The 18,208-nt window shown below is 48.8% G+C and overlaps 6 protein-coding genes across 6 annotated transcripts; 4 read left to right on the forward strand and 2 right to left on the reverse strand.

Moving 5' to 3' along the window:
• The first annotated feature begins 55 nt into the window (after positions 1-55).
• On the forward strand, positions 56-2,611 carry K441DRAFT_658251 (candidapepsin-4 precursor). Its single transcript, XM_067648310.1, has 3 exons — positions 56-580; positions 773-1,763; positions 1,822-2,611. The coding sequence occupies exons 1-3, from the start codon at positions 506-508 to the stop codon at positions 2,184-2,186; spliced, it is 1,431 nt and encodes a 476-aa protein (XP_067505049.1). The 5' UTR covers positions 56-505; the 3' UTR covers positions 2,187-2,611.
• Positions 2,612-3,996: 1,385 nt separating this feature from the next.
• Positions 3,997-5,522, reverse strand: K441DRAFT_634184 (ER lumen protein retaining receptor). The gene is made up of 5 exons (XM_067646400.1): positions 5,413-5,522; positions 5,256-5,314; positions 4,920-5,198; positions 4,604-4,863; positions 3,997-4,490 (listed from the first exon to the last, which is right to left on the reverse strand). The coding sequence occupies exons 1-5, from the start codon at positions 5,432-5,434 to the stop codon at positions 4,454-4,456; spliced, it is 657 nt and encodes a 218-aa protein (XP_067505050.1). The 5' UTR covers positions 5,435-5,522; the 3' UTR covers positions 3,997-4,453.
• A 101-nt stretch (positions 5,523-5,623) lies between these two features.
• K441DRAFT_658253 (glycoside hydrolase family 85 protein) lies at positions 5,624-8,189 on the forward strand. Its single transcript, XM_067648311.1, has 2 exons — positions 5,624-6,426; positions 6,648-8,189. The coding sequence occupies exons 1-2, from the start codon at positions 5,711-5,713 to the stop codon at positions 8,083-8,085; spliced, it is 2,154 nt and encodes a 717-aa protein (XP_067505051.1). The 5' UTR covers positions 5,624-5,710; the 3' UTR covers positions 8,086-8,189.
• Positions 8,190-9,059: 870 nt separating this feature from the next.
• Positions 9,060-13,852, forward strand: K441DRAFT_68120 (uncharacterized protein). The gene is made up of 3 exons (XM_067651447.1): positions 9,060-13,244; positions 13,296-13,484; positions 13,538-13,852. The coding sequence occupies exons 1-3, from the start codon at positions 9,099-9,101 to the stop codon at positions 13,709-13,711; spliced, it is 4,509 nt and encodes a 1,502-aa protein (XP_067505052.1). The 5' UTR covers positions 9,060-9,098; the 3' UTR covers positions 13,712-13,852.
• Positions 13,853-15,593: 1,741 nt separating this feature from the next.
• On the forward strand, positions 15,594-16,580 carry K441DRAFT_658255 (uncharacterized protein). The gene is made up of 2 exons (XM_067648312.1): positions 15,594-16,226; positions 16,274-16,580. Exons 1-2 carry the CDS (start codon positions 15,658-15,660, stop codon positions 16,530-16,532), a joined length of 828 nt encoding a protein of 275 aa, XP_067505053.1. The 5' UTR covers positions 15,594-15,657; the 3' UTR covers positions 16,533-16,580.
• A 638-nt stretch (positions 16,581-17,218) lies between these two features.
• On the reverse strand, positions 17,219-17,896 carry K441DRAFT_466056 (uncharacterized protein; the record flags this gene model as incomplete). The annotated part of the gene is made up of 3 exons (XM_067641813.1): positions 17,219-17,315; positions 17,417-17,702; positions 17,818-17,896. Coding segments are annotated over 3 exons (462 nt in total), but the record flags the coding sequence as incomplete, so codon positions are not given.
• Between the last annotated feature and the right edge of the window lie 312 nt (positions 17,897-18,208).

Here is an 18,208-nt window from a genome sequence, read left to right on the forward strand (position 1 = left end):
CGCCGTCATTTAAGGTGTCGCCAGGCACAGCCACTCTTTTTTCAGCTTCCCCCATACGCAATTGTCGGTGCGCTAGTCAGGAGGTATTTTGGGCGTGCTGACACTGCATAACACCACGCACTCCGCCCCTTGTCGCGTCCCCCGTTAGGGTTTAAAACTCTCCCTCTGACTTCATTACTCCCCGTACCGCCGGCCATCCAAAAGTCTGCCGCGTCATCGCCGGTTCGCCACCAGCACGTTCCCTTTTATGTAGCACTCTCTTTTACCTTCACTCTGTTTCCTTGTATTTACCTGTTACACTTCCCACCCGCCGAATTTCATTTTCTAGCTCCAGTTATCTAGTACCTTAACATATTCGACGTTACATCGATAATCCAGGGTCCATCCATCACTCATTCCCCTACGCAGGGTCATAATCACCACCAGGAGCACTTACACCCTCGATTTCCCTTGCCATATTCAACTTCAGCCCATTCTTGTCGCACAACGCGACGCTATATCTGCAATGAAGTACTTGACAGTTACTCTAGTGGCAGGTTTACTGTCTGTCACCGAAGCAATAAATCTGGTTCAGAGAGATGTGAGTATTCCTGGATACCCTTGTCATGTCCACAGCTCTGGGTCGAGCGACACTTCAAATTTAACCTTTTTTTCGCGAGCGGATTTAGCGGCCATCTTTAAAATCGCCATGGTCTTCAACTTCGCGCCTGAATTCCCAAAACCTGCATCATTACCGTTTTTCCTCTAGCTGCTCTTGCTAACACTTTTCAAGGCCGCTCCAGCAGTTGTCGGTCTAGACATCCAGCGAACACATGTAGAGAACCCGGTCGCACGAGACAGGTTACGACGTAGAGCCGGGACTGTTCTGCAGACGTTAGATAACCTCGAAACCCTCTATTTCGCCAATGCCAGTCTGGGAACACCAGCTCAGAAACTCCGTCTGCACATTGACACTGGAAGCAGTGACTTGTGGGCAAACGCCAAATCATCAGACCTCTGCCAGGAGCAAGGAAACCCATGCGCTGAGTCAGGCACATACGACGCGAACTCCTCGACAACCTACAGCTATGTGAATTCTGTCTTCGATATTTCGTATGTCGATGGATCTGGAGCCTCTGGTGATTATGCGAAGGATACATTCAGCTTCGGAGGGCAGAGCCTGAAGGGCATGCAATTCGGAATTGGTTACACATCAACCTCCTCACAAGGCATCTTGGGTATCGGATACACTGTCAATGAGGTCCAAGTCAACCGCGCTGGTGGGAAAGCGTACCCCAACCTTCCACAGCTTCTCGCTGACAATAAGCTCATCAACTCAAACGCATACAGTTTGTGGTTGAACGATCTTGAAGCTAGCACCGGATCAATCCTCTTCGGTGGTGTGGATACCGAAAAGTACACCGGAAGCCTGCAGACCCTCCCCGTTATCGCGGAACAGGGTGTCTTCGCCGAGTTTATCATCGCTCTCACCGGCATGGGCGTGAACGGCAAGGCTGGCTCGCTCTTCGATAACGAGACCGTACCCGTTCTCCTCGATTCCGGCAGCAGTCTCATGTATCTCCCCGATGACCTAGTCACATCCCTCTACACCCAATTTAATGCCCAGTACGACGACTCGCAAGGCGCTGCTTTCGTCGACTGCAGCCTCGCCGACGACACCACGACGCTCGACTTCACATTCAGCTCCCCCACCATCTCGGTGCCTATGAACGAACTAGTCATCGTAGCCGGCTACCAGCGCGGCCAGCCCGTCTGCATTCTCGGTAAGCGGCCCCCCTGCAAACCCCCCCTAACATCCAAACCCCCCCTAACATCTAACAGGCATCAGCCCCGCCGGCGAATCGACCTGCGTGCTCGGCGACACCTTCCTGCGCTCCGCCTACGTCGTCTACGACCTGTCGAACAACGAGATCTCGCTCGCGCAGACCAACTTCAACGCGACCAAGTCCAACGTCATGGAGATTCAGAGCGGCAGCGCGGGCGTGCCGAACGCCACGGGCGTCCCCAACGCCGTCAGCTCGCTCGCCGTCGGCACCGGCGGCGCCCGCAACGGCGGCCAGCCCAACATCACGGGGACTGGCGTCGCGGTCGCTACGCAAACGGGGGCGGCGGCTGCGATTAAGACGCAGGCGCCGTGGGCGGGCGCGGCGGTGGCGGCAGGCGCGGGGCTGTTGTTTGCGTTATAGATAGGGATGGGGAAGGGGGGCAGAGTTGCATAATTTCTGTACACCTTTAGGGATCTACACTGGGCTTCGCATATCTACGGTGCATATACCGGCGTTTTTTCTTGTTTTTGTGGGAGGCTAGCGGATTCATTCGACATTTTTCTGAGAGCGCTACCTTTTTGGTAGGCATGACAGTGGAGGGCGGGATTAGTTGCGCTACTCTTCGCTGCACTGGCACTGGACGATTTGCGGGGAAGAAGAATTTTTCATTTATCTTTCTTGTCTAGATATGATCGAGGGCTTTTTTGAGGCGATGACAGGGCTTGCGCAAGCTGGAGCTGTATCATATCATCATATCATGCCACGCTAGATGCACATAGAAGTCGAATATCAGAGGGGTTAGTTCGCTATAGAGACCAGAATCCTAGAACCTTGACTTTTCGCTACTCGGTCTAGGGAAGTGATAGTTGCGATGACTGCGTGCGGTATAGTGACCGGGTAGGATGGCGGGTAGTCTACCTATACCGCCAATCGGGTAGCAGCGCAGTGATGCTGGGCGGAGCTTGTTCGAGGCTCATCTCAGCCTGCGGCGGACCGGCGTGCGCGCGTGTGTGTGTGTTGCGAAAGCAGGCGCAGACAGTCGTGAGCTTCGCCTGGGTGATCGGCTAAGCGAGCGTCAGATGCGGGTGCCGAACGCGTAAGGTTGGCGGCGCGTGAGCTCACCCGATGGCTGAGGGGCCGGAGATGGGGTCTGTTTTTGGAATGATGAGGGGGGTTATCGGAAAGGTGAGGGGGTCGGAGTGGCTGTGAAGCGATGTTCCTCGATGCCTTTTGCGTAAAGGTGGAGTGCCGTAGGTGTAACAGGGGCTGTGAAGGGCTTGAAAGTAGTGGGATAGAATTGTGATATTTGCAAGCTAACGCTTGGGTGTTCAGCTCCAGCTTAGTTCCAACATATGTGGAGGTAATGACTGGCACGCCAATATAGATGTAATGGAGCATGTCAGCAACATTTTTGGCCCTTAGTAATATACTTCAGAATGAACAGGACGAAAGTGTCCTTAATAGTGAGACCCACTGCGGTAATACTGTTAACTATAAGCAGTATTGAAAACCCAAATCGGGACCTTAAGGAAGTCGTAATAGATCCCAATCTGGTAAAAGGCAGTCAAAACTCGGGATGTCTACCTGGAGTATACCGGCTTGGCTGCCACTGGTTTCGCCTCAACCTCGAGCTCATTAAGACCCTAGCCGTCACGTACGGCCTAGTTAGGTGGGGGCGGAGACCGAGGTTCTCTGGGTTTATTATTTGTGCAAGAAAGAAAAATTCTTCGAGATAGCGAATATAAAAAATACAAGTCACCATTGTCGATATTTGGGGTGTTGGGTGTAGAATGGTTACTGTAGTATGTTCTGAGATTTGAAGGTCACGGAGCCCTATTTCCGTCTTCCGGCCTGAGCAGTAATTGCATTGATCTACACATTAGGTTGAAGTTGTTGGTAGGGGGGTAGTCGGGTCGAACGAGAGCCTGTGATTGGCCAAACCCTTATATATATCCGTGGGCGTAAACCAGCGTGGGAAAGGATAGATTCTTCCTCATAGAGCCTCTCATATTTATTCCACGCCACGCCTAGTCAGTGATCTGACAGAAGTTAATTTAGCTTGCATACAGTCTAAATATACCGTAAATGACAAAATTTGATAGTTGGTTTGAATTAGACAGAAAAACTCTAAAGCCAGGAAAACTAGCTTTCGAATAACACTTAGCGGGTATAGGTATTAAGCTGTTAGGGTAGCATCAAATAGAGAGGTAAAGGATCTCATTCTGCGATGGTGAGTAGTAGGTAACTAGTTTGACCTAGGAGCAGCTCTATCGTAGTGCCGTTCAAATTCAGAGAAGTTAATAAGACAGTAAGGAAGAGTGTACTACAGAGCGCCGACACAACGATTAGGAATATAAAATGAAGCCAATAAGTAGCTTTATTGATTAATTTTCCTTAAAATAAAATATATGAAGAACGCCTTCAGAGGGTATACCTACTCGGCCCTCCAGCTTTCCCAGTCTGGCAGACTACAGGCTCCAGAAAAACTTTCGTGATTTGCTTCGCAATTCCTACACCAGCAACCTAATTGGACCCGAACAACGCCGTTTCAACTCGATCCCAAAATGCTTTCCTCAGGGACCCCACACTTCACTCTTATTCCAATTCTATGATACAAATACGTGGCGAGAGCCGTACGCACTCTGATAAGTATGCAAAATCGAGCTTGCCGAACGGAGGCGGACAGACTATACTGGGAGGTTGAATTTCTTGCCTTGAATGACCCTTGTGGAAGATATATCAGCCAAACATTCCTTACCCAATAATGCAAGAAATTAATAACAACATTGATGGGACATTTCTGTTAATATCAAAATGGAACTGAGGCTTCAACTCACTTTGTGTAATAGATCCAAAAGAAATCCGAGTAGAGGATAGTCTGGATAATCCCTGCAACAATGGCAATCGGGTCCCAGAAGCGTGGTTTTTTTTCCGTAAAGGATCGATAGATCCAGTTCGGGATGTAAAGAGCCCTATAAGCTCCAAGCGCGAAGAGATAGTGGGTAGTAATGGTCTCAGCTTCTCCTGTCCTTTGTAGCATGAAGAGTTGAGGCAGGATTGCAACAGATTCCAGCCATATCGAGAATGCCCACAGGATCTGCTACCAATCAGTTATCTCCCCCACTGCAAAGTCCTGGATTTCCTTTTGTATACCTCAGGAAATGTATATTTGTATGGGAATAGTATCGCCAATATCGCACTTGCTCCGAGTAGGTATTGCACTTTGAAAGTGTCAAGATTCGGATCATGCGTAGGCTTGTAGTCGTTGAGCATCAGGTAGACGGTGTATGCGGAAGTGCTAATAAATATAATCTTAAAGACGGTGTTGTAGAGGCTTGTCGGCTCGTAAAATGTCCATAGAAGGTCGATATATCGCGTCACGTAGACCATCAGGTAAAGAAATTGGGATTTGAATGATATGCCGGACGCGCTCTATAGGGCGGAAGTCAACGCTATGCGCCGCTTCAAAGGGATAAAGGAGGCGCATACGCTTGAAGTCTTCATTTTATGCAGTAGGATAAGTATCGATATCAAATGGGACAAGTCCCCTAGCAGTTCACAAGTTAGCAATCGCATCAAACTGCACGAAGCCCTGGAAAGGGGTAGATGTTGGGAGCTCCCAGCCGTTGCTTCAAGATCGACGTACCCAGTAACCTGAAAATATTCATAGTGGAGGCTTCGCGGTAAAAGATCCTGATGCAAAGGGTCCCGCAGCTATTTTTGTCGTTGGGGAACGCGAGAGTTCAGATGGCTGTCAATAGAACACGAATCAACATTTATTTCGAGACGACAGATGTTCACGCTCGGACCTACAGGGTGAGTTGCAGCCACGCCGTCCTCAGCTCCTCCGCATGAAACGACGGACAAAATCGACTCCCTAAGCCAATCTGATTGACGAAGATAGCCCGGATGGCCTGTGTATATTTGCCTATAACTCTTCCATAATGAATATACTCGGATGGAAAGATATCCTGCGCCCAATTCGGGATGGTCTTCGCGATTGTTTCCCTCCTCCAGACCATGGCCCAACTCCAGAGGAGAGGCGCAAACAGCAGCTTCTAGACTCCTTGAAAGGCTTTACATATTTTGATTACTTTGACCAGATAGAGCGGTGGACAGCAGAGTCATCGGATCCTCTTCAGAGGGCGAATACACCTCTCCTTCCACGAGCTCAGTTTACAGAGAAAGATACCCAAGGAAAAGCAAATGTCCTGCTATGTCATGACTTCTCGGGGAACTACCACGATTATGAATCTTGTCAAGGTATTGGAATTGATACAGAAATCTATTGCTGCGAGTATCTGCAATTTGTCTCTACGTTCATCTATTTTTCGCATAAGCTGGCTTGCGTTCCTCCTCCATCTTGGACCAACACCCTCCATCGGAACGGCGTCAAAGTGCTAGGTACCTTCATTGTTGAGCCAGGGACAAAAGAAACCGAAAGGATTCTCAATAATAGCGCCGTTGTAAACCCTGAAGGAAGCATTCTACATTTCCCAGTTGCAAGTAAACTTACTAGAATTGCTCACCACTACGGTTTTGACGGCTGGCTCATAAATATAGAGAAACCGTTTCCAAAAGAGAGCTGGGATGTATACCTGCTCTTATGTTTCCTCAAACAGTTGAAATCGGAGCTTGGTAGTGAGAGCAAAGTCGTTTGGTCAGTGTTGTTCAAGTTGTTATTCTACTTTCATCCAGCCATGCAAAAACAACTTATACAGTATATCTTTTATTTATTTAAAATATCATTTTAAAATTATGAAAATCTTTGATCTGTCACGTCCTCGAACAGCACTCTAATATTTATGAGAAACGAGAATGTACACAGTTACCATTACTATCAGATTGTTGACCAAAGTGTCTGCCTAACTAATTTACCAGGTACGATGCGATCACAGTCGATAATAGAATCGATTACCAGAATAGCTTGACAGACAATAATCTTTCGTTTGCACAAGAATCCGGCGCAATACTTACAAATTATTGCTGGAAAGAAGAAAGCGCTCTAAAAGCTAAGCTTCTGGCGGAGAGAAGTCAATTGCGGTTGCAGGATTTGTACTTCGGCATTGATGTCTGGGCCCAGAATACGAACAAGGCCACTAATCCAAGAGTAACGTATCCAGAAAAGGGCGGTGGTGGAACAAATACTGGAGTTGCAGTAGCCAAGCTCGCCGAAATTGGACTCTCTGCAGGTATCTTCGCGCCGGCGTGGTCGTTCGAGCATTTCCCAAAAAATGGTCGCGCCGTCGAGCGTTCCATGTGGGATGGAGAACTCTTGCCAGACGACCTCGATTGTTCCTGTGAGAAAGGCCAGTCACACCAAACATCACAGTACTCGCAATACCCGATCACTCGCTTTGCTCATGAGTATCCGGCAGGTTCTGAGCATTTATTCCACACTGATTTCAGCCGAAGCTTTACCACTCATGGGCGATTGCTCGATGAGATATACGATGGGCAAAAAATGCATTCGCAGCTCGGAGCGCAGTCACTCTTGCCACATCTGCTGCGGCCAGCGATGCTGGAAAAGCAGGTGGGCAACCAAACAAATATTCTTTACGGGGAGCTTCTTAGTGAACCCTCAAGGCTAGCTGTGTGGGTGAAGAGCGTGGCACCAGATAACGAATCAAAGCAAAGAGCATACGATAGCAGTCTCCGCCTGTTCAAACTGAACATGCCTGCTGATGGAAGGCTTCAGGTCAACGCTACTTTTAGGTGTCGCTGGTCTTCTCCCGAACTCCACATCGGCCTCTATCTCAAGCTAGGCAACGAGATCAACTGCATTCCTCTCTGGAATACTGGAGGTCAAATCAAGACGTTGAATTTTCCTGTTGGGAGAATTGACGATTCCGATCAATCATCAAATGATCGATTGCATGAACTTGGCATATTTCTAAAAGGATCACGGATAGAGAAGCCCACCTTACTCGTGGAAGTTATTGAAGTTACGATCGCTCCTATAGCTTGGTCAAAACAGCCATATTTCGTTGAAAATATTCGAATAGAAGCTCGAGGTGAAGGAGACAGGTCGCACTGGCGGTTGATGTGGGAATACCGTGAGATGGTCAAGAACGAAGAAAAGGCAGACAAATCTGGACAGATTTATGGGTGCCCGTATAGCAATATCACCGGACCTTTTGCATACTTTATGCTTGAGTTCGATGGGCATTGCGTTGGTCGGGCATATGCTCTTGAGTTCATATTGTGCAATGCTCTGGTAGAGAAGGTGAAGAGCGACGTCGGAACAAAGGTCAAAGTTGTTGGGGTACATTTTGCTGGAGAAAGATGCGAGAGCAGCACAATTATATTAAAGATTTAATTTCATTATTGCGCTCCTTTAGCTATAGAGATAGACATGTTATATAGATGCTTGGCAAACGCCTTTGTCGTCAGGAATTCGAAATATAATTCATTCAACCGGCGCCACGAAACAGGCATTTTAAGCAGGCTGTTGAAGACCTCTATACTATGGTTTGAAGAGATCGCGCGTGATTGTCTAGTTAGGTTTGGAAACGGCTTCTTATTGACTGCACTAGATCTGACCTGAAGCTGAGGCGCTAGACACTAAAGAGCGCCATCGGAGGCACGACTGGTTCTCAATGACTGAACGGTGCCGCCTCACAATTTCTAGCGGTAGCAGAGCAGTTGCGCTGTAATTGCCTCGACAAATCTATTTGAGTGGCCCTATCTAAGATTGGTAAAGCCGTGTCAGCCCAGCCAATGCTTCATGTGCTGAAGAGTTTTGAGACTGGACAGCTGCAGAATGTTGATTGGGTGTGGTTAGCAGCTCCCAGCATAGTTGTCATTTGGCGTATGCATTAATCCTTTTAACACTTGGCATAAAAGTTACAGTTTTCCCGCTAAAACGATATTAAACGTAGTGCTCTAAATTTACTTTATAGCTTAATAACTTCTTAACTATTTGCTTTACTAAAATAATTAAAAATATAAAGTTTAGTAAGTTAAATCTAATAGTACTATTCTTTTTAAAATCTAATTTAAAGTAGTAGAGATATTATAATTCGATTTTAATAAGAATAGTATTATTAAATTAAATCCTTAAACTTTATATTTTATATTTTATAATTATTTTAATAAAGTATATAGTTAAGAAGTTATTAAGCTATAAAGTAAATTTAGAGTTCTACGTTCAATATTGTTCTGGCGGGAAAACGGGGAAAAATTGTGCCAAGCTTTGAAAGGATTTAACGCATACGCCAAATCAGCAGGCTGAAATTTCAACGTCAGTGAGCTCCCAGCCTCCTCATCTACCACAAACTCACCTCATCGCGGCGGGCGAATTTTATCGCCAATCTCTATCACTCACTCGCCATGGCGGACCTGCAAGAGCTGTTTGCCCGCCTCGAAAGTCAAAGTGCAACCTCTTCTGGCGCGTCTGGCGCGAACCAGACGTACCACCAGCCGTCCTCACCGATCTTCTCCCCTGTGCCTTCAGGACCGCAGCCTCATCATCAATCGGCTGCTATGTCTCCAAACACCTCAATCACCAACACACCGGCGCCTGAGCAGAGCAGCTCTGATCGCACAGCTAGCTTGCTCAACCTGCTCAAATTCAACCAGCCCGGCGCCGCTGCACCACACCAAGCTATCGCACCCGAACACCGGCCATCTCACGCTTCTGTAGAGAACTTGCAAGCACCAGACAATTCCGCACATGAGCGTACGATCTCTGCGTCGGATTTAGTCGCTTCTTTCATGCGGAAACCCTCTTCACAGGGCTCGACTCATACCCCAGCGGCTGCTTCTTCCGCACCCAGTGGCAAGGTTGAGCAGGCGCCTTCATCCTCGGAGAATCCGCAAGACTTGCTGTTGAGATTGCTTAATCACCCAAAGCCTGCTCAATCTGACAGCCTCTCTACTAAGCAAAGCGGTGAAGTCCTCGCTTCAATTGAGACCTCGAACATGCCTGAGACAGCTGTCGATGATCTCGCTCAGGATCTCGCCGATGCTAGATCAGAGAAGATTTCCTTTAACCCATCGGTTCGGAATCGCACCGAGTCGCCAACTCTAGTCTTCGGCGGTGACAACGCAGACCAAGCGAGTCCATTTGAGCCAGCTTCGTCAACTCCAAAGGCGTCTATTTTTACTTACGTCAACCCGTTTGAGCAGCTGTCAGCTTTGAGCCCACGTAATCGTACACCCGTATCAGATCGCTCAAAGCCCACTGTATCGAAGATAGAAATACTCAAACCCAAACACGGCAGAGATACTTCCTCTATCATAACTGGAGACAGCAAAGATCAAAGTGCTGAGAGATCTAGGGCAGCACCGAAGGCTCGGAAACTCTCACCCAGCTCTGTACAAACCCCGATTACGTCCCCCCCAGTGGCTCCGGTTCCAGATTATCCACCTGCGACTGTATCCGAAGCCGTAAGTGGCGTCGGAGAGAAGGTCGACAAGCAAGTGGAGGAAGCCCTTGCACAGGTAGATAAGAAGGCGAACGGTCATTCGATAGCGAAGGCCGAGGATGTGCCGATGGCTAAGGGAGCTGTGAAGGAAATGGAGAGAGCCATCCACGACACAGCTGTTGAAATAAAAAAAGAGCTTGAGGATGATAAGAATGTTCGCGCACTGGATGAGACTTTGCCAAAGCCAATAGCTGAAGCATTGAAAGAAGTCGTTGAGGATGTTGCTCAGGCAGACGTCGCTGACAGCTGGGAGAGCGCCGAAGCGGATGACAGTCCTGCCAAGGAGGAAGAGCAAACTGTGCGAGTCTATAAATTCCCAATGAAGGCTTTCGCTGCCATCTCCGCCAAGAACCTTCCAGATCGTGCCCTAGCCATCCGCCAGGAAACCATGATGGATATCGCCCGACTGAAGAAAGAATTCGATCAGATCGATCGCTCCCTCGTTGCTGCAACCAAGAATTTCATTGTCTACGCTCTTGCGAAGCATGGCGGCCTTCGCATCATACGCCAAGAGAATGGGTACTTCCGACAGGTGTTCCATGGCTTCAAAGAGCGCATTTTCAATCTCGCCATGTGCACTGCAGCTGACGTCCAGCCATCTGAGGATGTCCCTGAGAGCATCCTTGGCATTGGTGTCAACGGAACTGTGTTTTGGGCTTCAGCTCTTGGTTCAAGAGAGGACCAGATTGATAGCCTTGAAACGCAAGGTCTCATATTTCCTCCCGCCCCTGCCCAAGATGACAACACTTCAGGTGGTCAGTTGAAGACGCGCGCCAAAACTAGCTCTCGCCATCCAGATTATTTCGCGGTGGGTCGAGGCAAGTCAATCAACATTGTCTGGCCCAAGGTTGCCCGCGACCCAAGGTACACCGATCAGAAGTCTCGAGTTTGCAACAGCGAAAAATACCTACAAGAACGCTCGCTCAAAATTTTGACTGGAAAAGCTGGCAAAGACTTCGCCTTTAGTGAAGACGATACCGTTATTGTGTCGTTGGACAAAGCTGGTAAGATGCGGTTTTGGGATGTCCGTGAGCTTACAACCGGAGAGTTTGGCATACCCACGGGAGAATTCCCGCCAATCGAGATTAAGGAGCCGCTATTAGAATTTACGACCACCTCCCCAAACGCCAAATCGTGGCCGACATCCGTATTCTTCTTTGACAAGGACCGACCATGCGCGAAAGGCATTGCTCTAAGATATGTCATGGTTGGTATGAAACAGAACCATACATTCCAGCTGTGGGATCTCGGCCTTGGAAAGGCAGTGCAAGAGATCAGCCTGCCCCACGAGAAGGAATCTGATGCTATCTGCAGTGTTGCATTTCATCCGAAAACAGGAATTCTGGCCGTGGGACATCCTACTCGGAACTCCATTTATTTCATTCATGTTTCATGCCCGAGATATAACCTTCCGATGTCATCCCAGGCCACTTATATCACTCGTCTGGCGCGCAAAGATGCGAAAACGCCACTGCCAACTGTGAATGCCACGGCCATTATGACCAGTATCCTTGAATATTCATTTGCATCCAAAGGCCAACTGAGGAGCCTGCAGATGCTAAATGATCCCGCGAGCCCTTCCGAAAATGACACTCCAGATAACAACCCTCTCTTCGAGCTATATGTCATGCACTCGAAAGGTGTTAGCTGTATGGGTGTTCGAAGATTTGATCTGGGATGGAGGAAAGACGGTGAGGCTCTGCACCCTGTCGATGCGGAAGCCGAGGGCATCATCGTAGTCGGTCCCATTAGATCTATCCAGGCTCAGGTTGTTGAGGACACTACTGCTGCTAGTGAAATAACAGCTCCTCTAACGGGGCCCAGTCGCTCTCCCCGTGAAAGCATCAAGAAAGAGAATAGTGCCTCATCTCGGCAGTCACTGGACCCAGAGGCCACCACCAGAGCCTCGACCTTAGCTAAGGTTGAAAGCAAGCAGGATGCTGCAAGAGCTGCTATCATCAACGGTTCCGAAAAGGTGGAGAAGAAAAAGAAGAAGCGTTCTAACGCTGACACCGCTTCGCAAACGTCGAGTGCAACTCGCACCAATCCGTCAATTGTAACTGCGACATCGTACGCACAAGCTGCACAGCGTGCCAAGTCACCATCTCCTAAGTCGACACCTGCTGCGGAGCCAGCAGCAATTGCCGAAGTTCCAGAGACAGAGGCGCCCGAGTGGGCTACACGACTTTTAAGTCAGCATCTCCAGCAGTCTGCCCCTGCCGACCCATCTACTAGCCATATGGAACAAGACATCAAGAAACTTGAAGAGAATATTTCCGCAGAGTTCTCTAAAGGCTTCACCCGCGAGCTTGAGTCATTGTACCGGCGCTTTGATGAGGATAAGCGCGTCCAAGCGGCAGCAAATGCAGCCAAACAGGATGCAGTCCTTCGTCTTGTCTCAAGCACCTTGTCAGAGAACGTTGAGAAGAGCCTTACCCGCATTATCTCTAGCAGCATCCAGGATGTAGTCGTACCCAACCTTCAGTCAACCGTTACCGCGTCTCTTGACCGAAGACTAACTGAATCCATCTCTACGTCAATCCAGGCTGCCGTTCCCAAGGAAATTAATTCGATCCTTCCGAACGCTGTGACCAAAACGATGCAAGATCCTGAGGTTCTAGAAACCATCTCTGAGCTTGTGTCCAAAAGGGTTACAAACCAAGTGGAATCAACAGTCTCAGCATGCTTGGGATCAATCGTAACTCCCGCATTCTCCAACTTTGCTGCTACAATCGAGCACCGCGTCTCTGAGCAGCTTCATCAGGCAGGCGCTCAGCGTCATAACGATACCGCCAAGATCGAGCAGCTTACTAATCTTGTAAGAGGGCTGTCCGAAACGGTGCAGTCTATGGCAGCCTCTCAGTCAGAGTTCCAAGCCCAGATCCTCAAACATCAACAAGACAGCCCTCATCCTCACACTCGTGACGGCTCTCAAGCAGCATCATCCGCCCAACCTGGCCCTTCGCCAGTCAAGAACCCAGAGGAAGAAGAGCAAGAGACCATTACGAGGTTGATGTCTGAGGGGGATTTCGAAGCTGGTACAGTCACTGTAAGTAAATTCCGTGTCCGGTGCCTAGGTTGTGTACGCTAACGTTGTAAGTGGTTGCACTCTACGCGTCCAGCCGAACTCTTCGATACTGTTTTCGTTCGCTGCAACCCTACATATCTTTCACGCGTTTCACCCCTGGTGGCCTTGTCTACTGCTGCAATCGTTACTCAGGAACTGGAGAGGAATATTCCCGAGCGTCTTGTTTGGTTGGACGCTGTCCTCAATACAATCAATCCTAAGGTTAGTTTCACTGCTTCCATCGTGTACAATGTGTTTCGTACTAATATATTTAGGACTCTGAGATTGTGGAGATCATCCCGCGTATCATGGAGGTTCTGAAGGACCGCCTTTCAACCGCGTATATACGCATCAACGAGAGCGATCCCCGCAACCCAATCCTGCGCAAAATTTCTGGGCTGTGCCAGCGTGTCAATGAAATCACCTCAACTGCTCTCGCTTCTCGTTGACATTCCAACATAATCACGCAATTTCTCATCTTATGTGTTCAGTATTGCGGCGTCCGCACTGTCATACTGGGGTTTTCTGAGATGCGAACTAATACGGACTTCATGCTTGTTTTTAATAGAATGTAGCTCTAGTTGCGCTGGAATACGCCGGCTTGACTTCTTTCTATGATACAATGTCATGATTTCCGTTCTTCTGCCTGCTTTGGATTCTCGGCCTTGTCTGCTCTGCTTAACTTCTTTCTTCTTTCTTTCGCACCAACGGCCTCTCCGACGTTTTAGGGATGTCTCCTTTTCCTCTTATGAGATCTGCACATTTCTGCGATACGACATGGAAGATTTGGTATATTTCGGCATGGCGGTGTCGGGTTTCGGGTCTCGGTGGTGGAAATATCGGGAATAGCGACTCTGGGTACCAAAAGGCCTTCTATAAATTTTTCAAAATTCAATTCTTCATGATGATAAAACCCGGTTTTCGCTTTCTAGGTAGTTTCTCGGCTTTGGACTTTCTCCTTGTTCGGTTGCTAGATTGCTTGCTTTAGGTTTTCCCTGCGGTGCTGGAATGCTCGGGGAAAAACTGGAGGTGCTGCTGCTTTCTTTGCAGAGGTGCTGGATGCGAGCTATGGCATTCGCAACGAGGGATAGTTACGAAGCCGCGGATCTGCTTTGGCGGAAGCGGGAACTAATTCTTTTTTTTTGCTTTTTGAGTATGGAATTGGGGTGAGTGTATTATAGTAACGAGGTTGTGCCAGACAGATGAAAATCAGAAGTATTTGATATTGGCTTCAATGCTGCGTTGTATGTGGAATAGAGTTTTGGAAAAGCCACTAGGCGGGCTACGTAATTCACAACACCAACCTCGGAAAGCTACATATGCATTAGGATCCACAGAGAAGGTGATCCGTGCGGAACATCAAAATTGGAAGAACTCGATACGGCTGCAGCGTCTGCTAAATACCGTTTTATAGAGAGAGTAAGTGTTAGCTACCTAATCTAGAGCGACTCAACCCCAAAGATTGAGTATATATAATAATATTGTATTGCAATCGACTGATTCTATTTGCTGATTCTTATCGATAAGTTGTGGACGAATTTTACCGTTGCAAGGGAATCAACTACACCGCAACACTACAAGTCTCCAAACGTGCTTTTGCGAAGCAAACTCCAAGAGGGCTTTCATTTCTTTTCCAACATATGAGCAGCGACTGAAATAGTGATAATACCTAAACTACTCTCCTAGGATTTAATGGTAAAGTTCGCGATATATACTCCAAGGTAGAAGATCTAATTGTAAGGCATATTGCCCAGGTGTACGGTAGGGAGCAGGCAAGCCGAGCATGAGTCACAAGGAGAGTCGATGGAAGAGGGCGATATGGTAAAGAGTATGGCAATAGCCTCGTACGGAGACGAACCGATGAGGAGGACAGGAGGGCTGCAAGCCCGAGTAAGGGTTAAAATAACCCTTACACTAATAGCGTGAGATCACACGTGCACAGATCTTATAGGACAGCGATTGCACATTTCTTTTGCCATTGGAGATACTCCTCCGCTCAATGTGTCGACCTGGTGTCGATCATATATCAAGGTTAGATCAGAGGTACTGTCGATCGGTAGTCCGTTCACCGATGAGTAAGTAAAGAATGAGGACTCTGTCTATTCAAACTATGAAGAAAAGAAGCTATTTATNCATGAGGTAGGTGTCTGAAATAGGAAAGGGAGGGGGGGTCTGTAACTGAAACGGGGGTAGTACAACCGGAATAAGAACAAGGATAGGGTAATAGGCTAAATCCAACCTGAATCGACAGGTACCCACCTCCTGTACATATATAATCTCTTTTCTTCGTAGATCAATCTACACACGAGTCCCTGACCTGGCATTTTCCGGTCGATACAACGCGACTACGACGATGATATCTACAGCGCTTAACGTTTCGGCCTCGACAATCTCAATGAACCCATCGACATCCGAGACACCCAAGTCTGTTTCGAGGACCGCACTATTACCTGAGATCACAAAGAGCAACGATAACCAAGATGACTCAGACTTGTCTTCTCTAGGCTTTGATAATCCTGACGGCCCTAACTATAAAGGCCCATACACTGAACAACAACTGGGGCAAAGTTATCATATTACACAAGAATACTCGAGTTACCAGTTGGAACCTCAGGCGCCTCAAGTATATCCACTAGCAACAGGAGTATGGCCAATTCATCACACCTATAACGAAAATCCCCACCATGAGAATGCATACAATTACCTGGGACGAAATAGTGGAAGCCAGAACACACTTCCCACTCCCACTCCCCTTGATGAACATTTTCGATCAGTCAATTTACGTGCAGACGGCCCTTTACATAGATCCCAACCTGGATTTTCACCGTATCCAACTTACAGCAACCAGAGCCAAGGCCGGGACCAGTCAGAAAGCCTAGTTGGCCCTGAAGCACCATCCCCAGCGGCCTCATCGGGAGACGAAAAATCGACGTCAATAAGTACGCCTAGTAGTAGAAGCAAGCAGTAAGTTAGATTAGTTTACTGCGCATCTTATTGTTAACCTCTCGTAGGAGAAATAGTTTCACCTGCGATAACGAGGACTGTACCGCTTCATTTAGTAGATTAGCTGATCTCCAGAGGCACCAATCGATTGTCCATACTAAGGAGAAGCTATTCCCTTGCTCTGTTAATAATTGCTCCCGGGTCAAGGACCGAGGATTCAGCCGACGAGATCATTTGACGGAGCACTTAAGATCTTATCACGCAATTCCCATACCGAAAAGAAAACCAGGACAGAGAGCGGCCCCAAGCAGTGGAATGATGGGTTGAATGGATAGCAACAACCTCATCTGGCCACAATCAATTCCAAAGATGTTGGTTACTACTAAGATTGCTGGTGCCTTCAGTATGGTCTAGCGTAGTTTGCTCTCGAATCAATTGTTGTATTCCATGATCTGCACTCGTTAAGGTTGTCTTGGTGGCAATTTGGGGGCTTAGCAGTATATCCCCTTTAAAAACCACCCTGGTTGAACTGCAGATTTGGACCAGAAACAGGATTACCGAGTGCTATCCCAAGTCGTCAGCTCTCAAGAACGACAGCCCCAATCTGATCCTCAACTGAGTTTTTCCGATTTTCGATTTCCAGGCATAACAATAGTTATGGATAGAAGAAAGCAGTCCTCGCCGTATTGGTATCACGTAAGTATCACAATAATCGCAGCCATCAAATTGCCAGTCTTGTTGATATCATGCTCCCATACTCCAAGAAGTCCCCATCACGCAGAGCCGCAGAACGCCCCAATCCAATCCCACCCAGACACAAGAATCCCAGAACCAGAACCACACCAATAATCCACATGGCGGAGGGTATCAAACCCATCTATCCGCTCCCCTTCACAAAAACAGCTCCTGGAGACTTTTTGGCGCGGACTGCCAGCGCGAGCAGGTACCAGCCTGGGACCAGCCGCGCTCGCTCGCGGCGCTTCGAGAGCAGCGCGGGGTTCCTACACGTCCTGGTGCATCTCGACCTTGGGGTCACGCCCCATCTGGCCCGTGTTGCGGGTACGCCAGACATGCAGCGTCGCTACGAGCGTCGTCGCCGCGAAGAACAACCTGCGCGCATCTCGTCAGCACAAAACCGCCATCTCCCTGCACCACACCCCCCCACCCCCCCTTGCCCCCCTCAACACCCCGGAACTGGGGGCCGTACATACCACTCGAAAGCCGCAAACGCGGTGCCAGCTTTCGCGACGCTGCAGACGGTGCCGAAGCAGACGCGGTCGCTCAGGAAGACGGCCAGGGCGATGAATCCCGCGAACCAGAACAGCATCGTCAGGGCCTCGGCGGCCAGGATGCCGGATTTGTGCGCGGCGACGGGGAAGCGCGCGGGCGCGACGACGAGGTAGGCCAGCGCGAGGAGCGTCCAGACGGCGGTGATGAGCAGGAAGTTCACCTCCGACGGCGGGAATTGGTGCCATTGGCCGGACCACCAGTTCGCGACTGTGGTGGGGGGAGGGTTAGCGGGGGTTTGTCGGTTTGGGTATGGCTGGGTGGAAATGCTCGAATGCTCCACGACGGATTTTCGGGGGAGAAATGTGGAGGTGAGAAGACGTACCGTATGACGTTAGACCTAATACGACGAGCGCAAAAAGCCCCTGCGCGATGCGCAGAGGTAAAGTGAAGATGGCGGCCATGGCGGAGAGTGTTACGGCCTTAGAAAATGGTGGAGGGCGGCAGATCACTCAGAAGGTTGATGGATGAGTTTGCGGTAAGGATGAGGGAGAGAAGTGAACAAAGATGATCGTGAAGGAAAGAAAAATGGTCGATTGCGGAAAACCGACAGGAAAGTGTTTGCTATGGATTGCCTCTTCCCTTTGTTACCTATCAAGGCTCAGAAACGGGCATTATGCCCACAACCCCGCGGGAGTATTTAGTAGAGAAAGTGTGACGCGGCAGCAGGTCTCTGGCGTGCTTTGAACCCGTCTCACTAATCCCGCGCAACGTCA

This window comes from Cenococcum geophilum (genome assembly GCF_001692895.1).
Source record: "Cenococcum geophilum 1.58 unplaced genomic scaffold K441scaffold_16, whole genome shotgun sequence".
In the NCBI taxonomy this organism is placed as follows: Eukaryota; Fungi; Ascomycota; class Dothideomycetes; order Gloniales; family Gloniaceae; genus Cenococcum; species Cenococcum geophilum.

What these genes read in the sequence shown, in the direction of transcription:
- K441DRAFT_658255 (XM_067648312.1), top strand. Translation starts at nt 15,658, where the DNA reads ATGAACCCATCGACATCCGAGACACCCAAGTCTGTTTCGAGGACCGCA. An exon ending in CCTAGTAGTAGAAGCAAGCA is followed by an intron (nt 16,227 to 16,273) that starts GTAAGTTAGATT and finishes AACCTCTCGTAG; the next exon opens with GAGAAATAGTTTCACCTGCG.
- K441DRAFT_68120 (XM_067651447.1), top strand. Translation starts at nt 9,099, where the DNA reads ATGGCGGACCTGCAAGAGCTGTTTGCCCGCCTCGAAAGTCAAAGTGCA. An exon ending in TCGAAGCTGGTACAGTCACT is followed by an intron (nt 13,245 to 13,295) that starts GTAAGTAAATTC and finishes TAACGTTGTAAG; the next exon opens with TGGTTGCACTCTACGCGTCC. An exon ending in TCAATACAATCAATCCTAAG is followed by an intron (nt 13,485 to 13,537) that starts GTTAGTTTCACT and finishes TAATATATTTAG; the next exon opens with GACTCTGAGATTGTGGAGAT.
- K441DRAFT_658253 (XM_067648311.1), top strand. Translation starts at nt 5,711, where the DNA reads ATGAATATACTCGGATGGAAAGATATCCTGCGCCCAATTCGGGATGGT. An exon ending in AGTGAGAGCAAAGTCGTTTG is followed by an intron (nt 6,427 to 6,647) that starts GTCAGTGTTGTT and finishes CTAATTTACCAG; the next exon opens with GTACGATGCGATCACAGTCG.
- K441DRAFT_658251 (XM_067648310.1), top strand. Translation starts at nt 506, where the DNA reads ATGAAGTACTTGACAGTTACTCTAGTGGCAGGTTTACTGTCTGTCACC. An exon ending in TAAATCTGGTTCAGAGAGAT is followed by an intron (nt 581 to 772) that starts GTGAGTATTCCT and finishes ACACTTTTCAAG; the next exon opens with GCCGCTCCAGCAGTTGTCGG. An exon ending in CCAGCCCGTCTGCATTCTCG is followed by an intron (nt 1,764 to 1,821) that starts GTAAGCGGCCCC and finishes AACATCTAACAG; the next exon opens with GCATCAGCCCCGCCGGCGAA.
- K441DRAFT_634184 (XM_067646400.1), bottom strand. Translation starts at nt 5,434, where the DNA reads ATGAATATTTTCAGGTTACTGG. An exon ending in ATAAAATGAAGACTTCAAGC is followed by an intron (nt 5,199 to 5,255) that starts GTATGCGCCTCC and finishes TCCGCCCTATAG; the next exon opens with AGCGCGTCCGGCATATCATT. An exon ending in ACAAATATACATTTCCTGAG is followed by an intron (nt 4,864 to 4,919) that starts GTATACAAAAGG and finishes GATTGGTAGCAG; the next exon opens with ATCCTGTGGGCATTCTCGAT.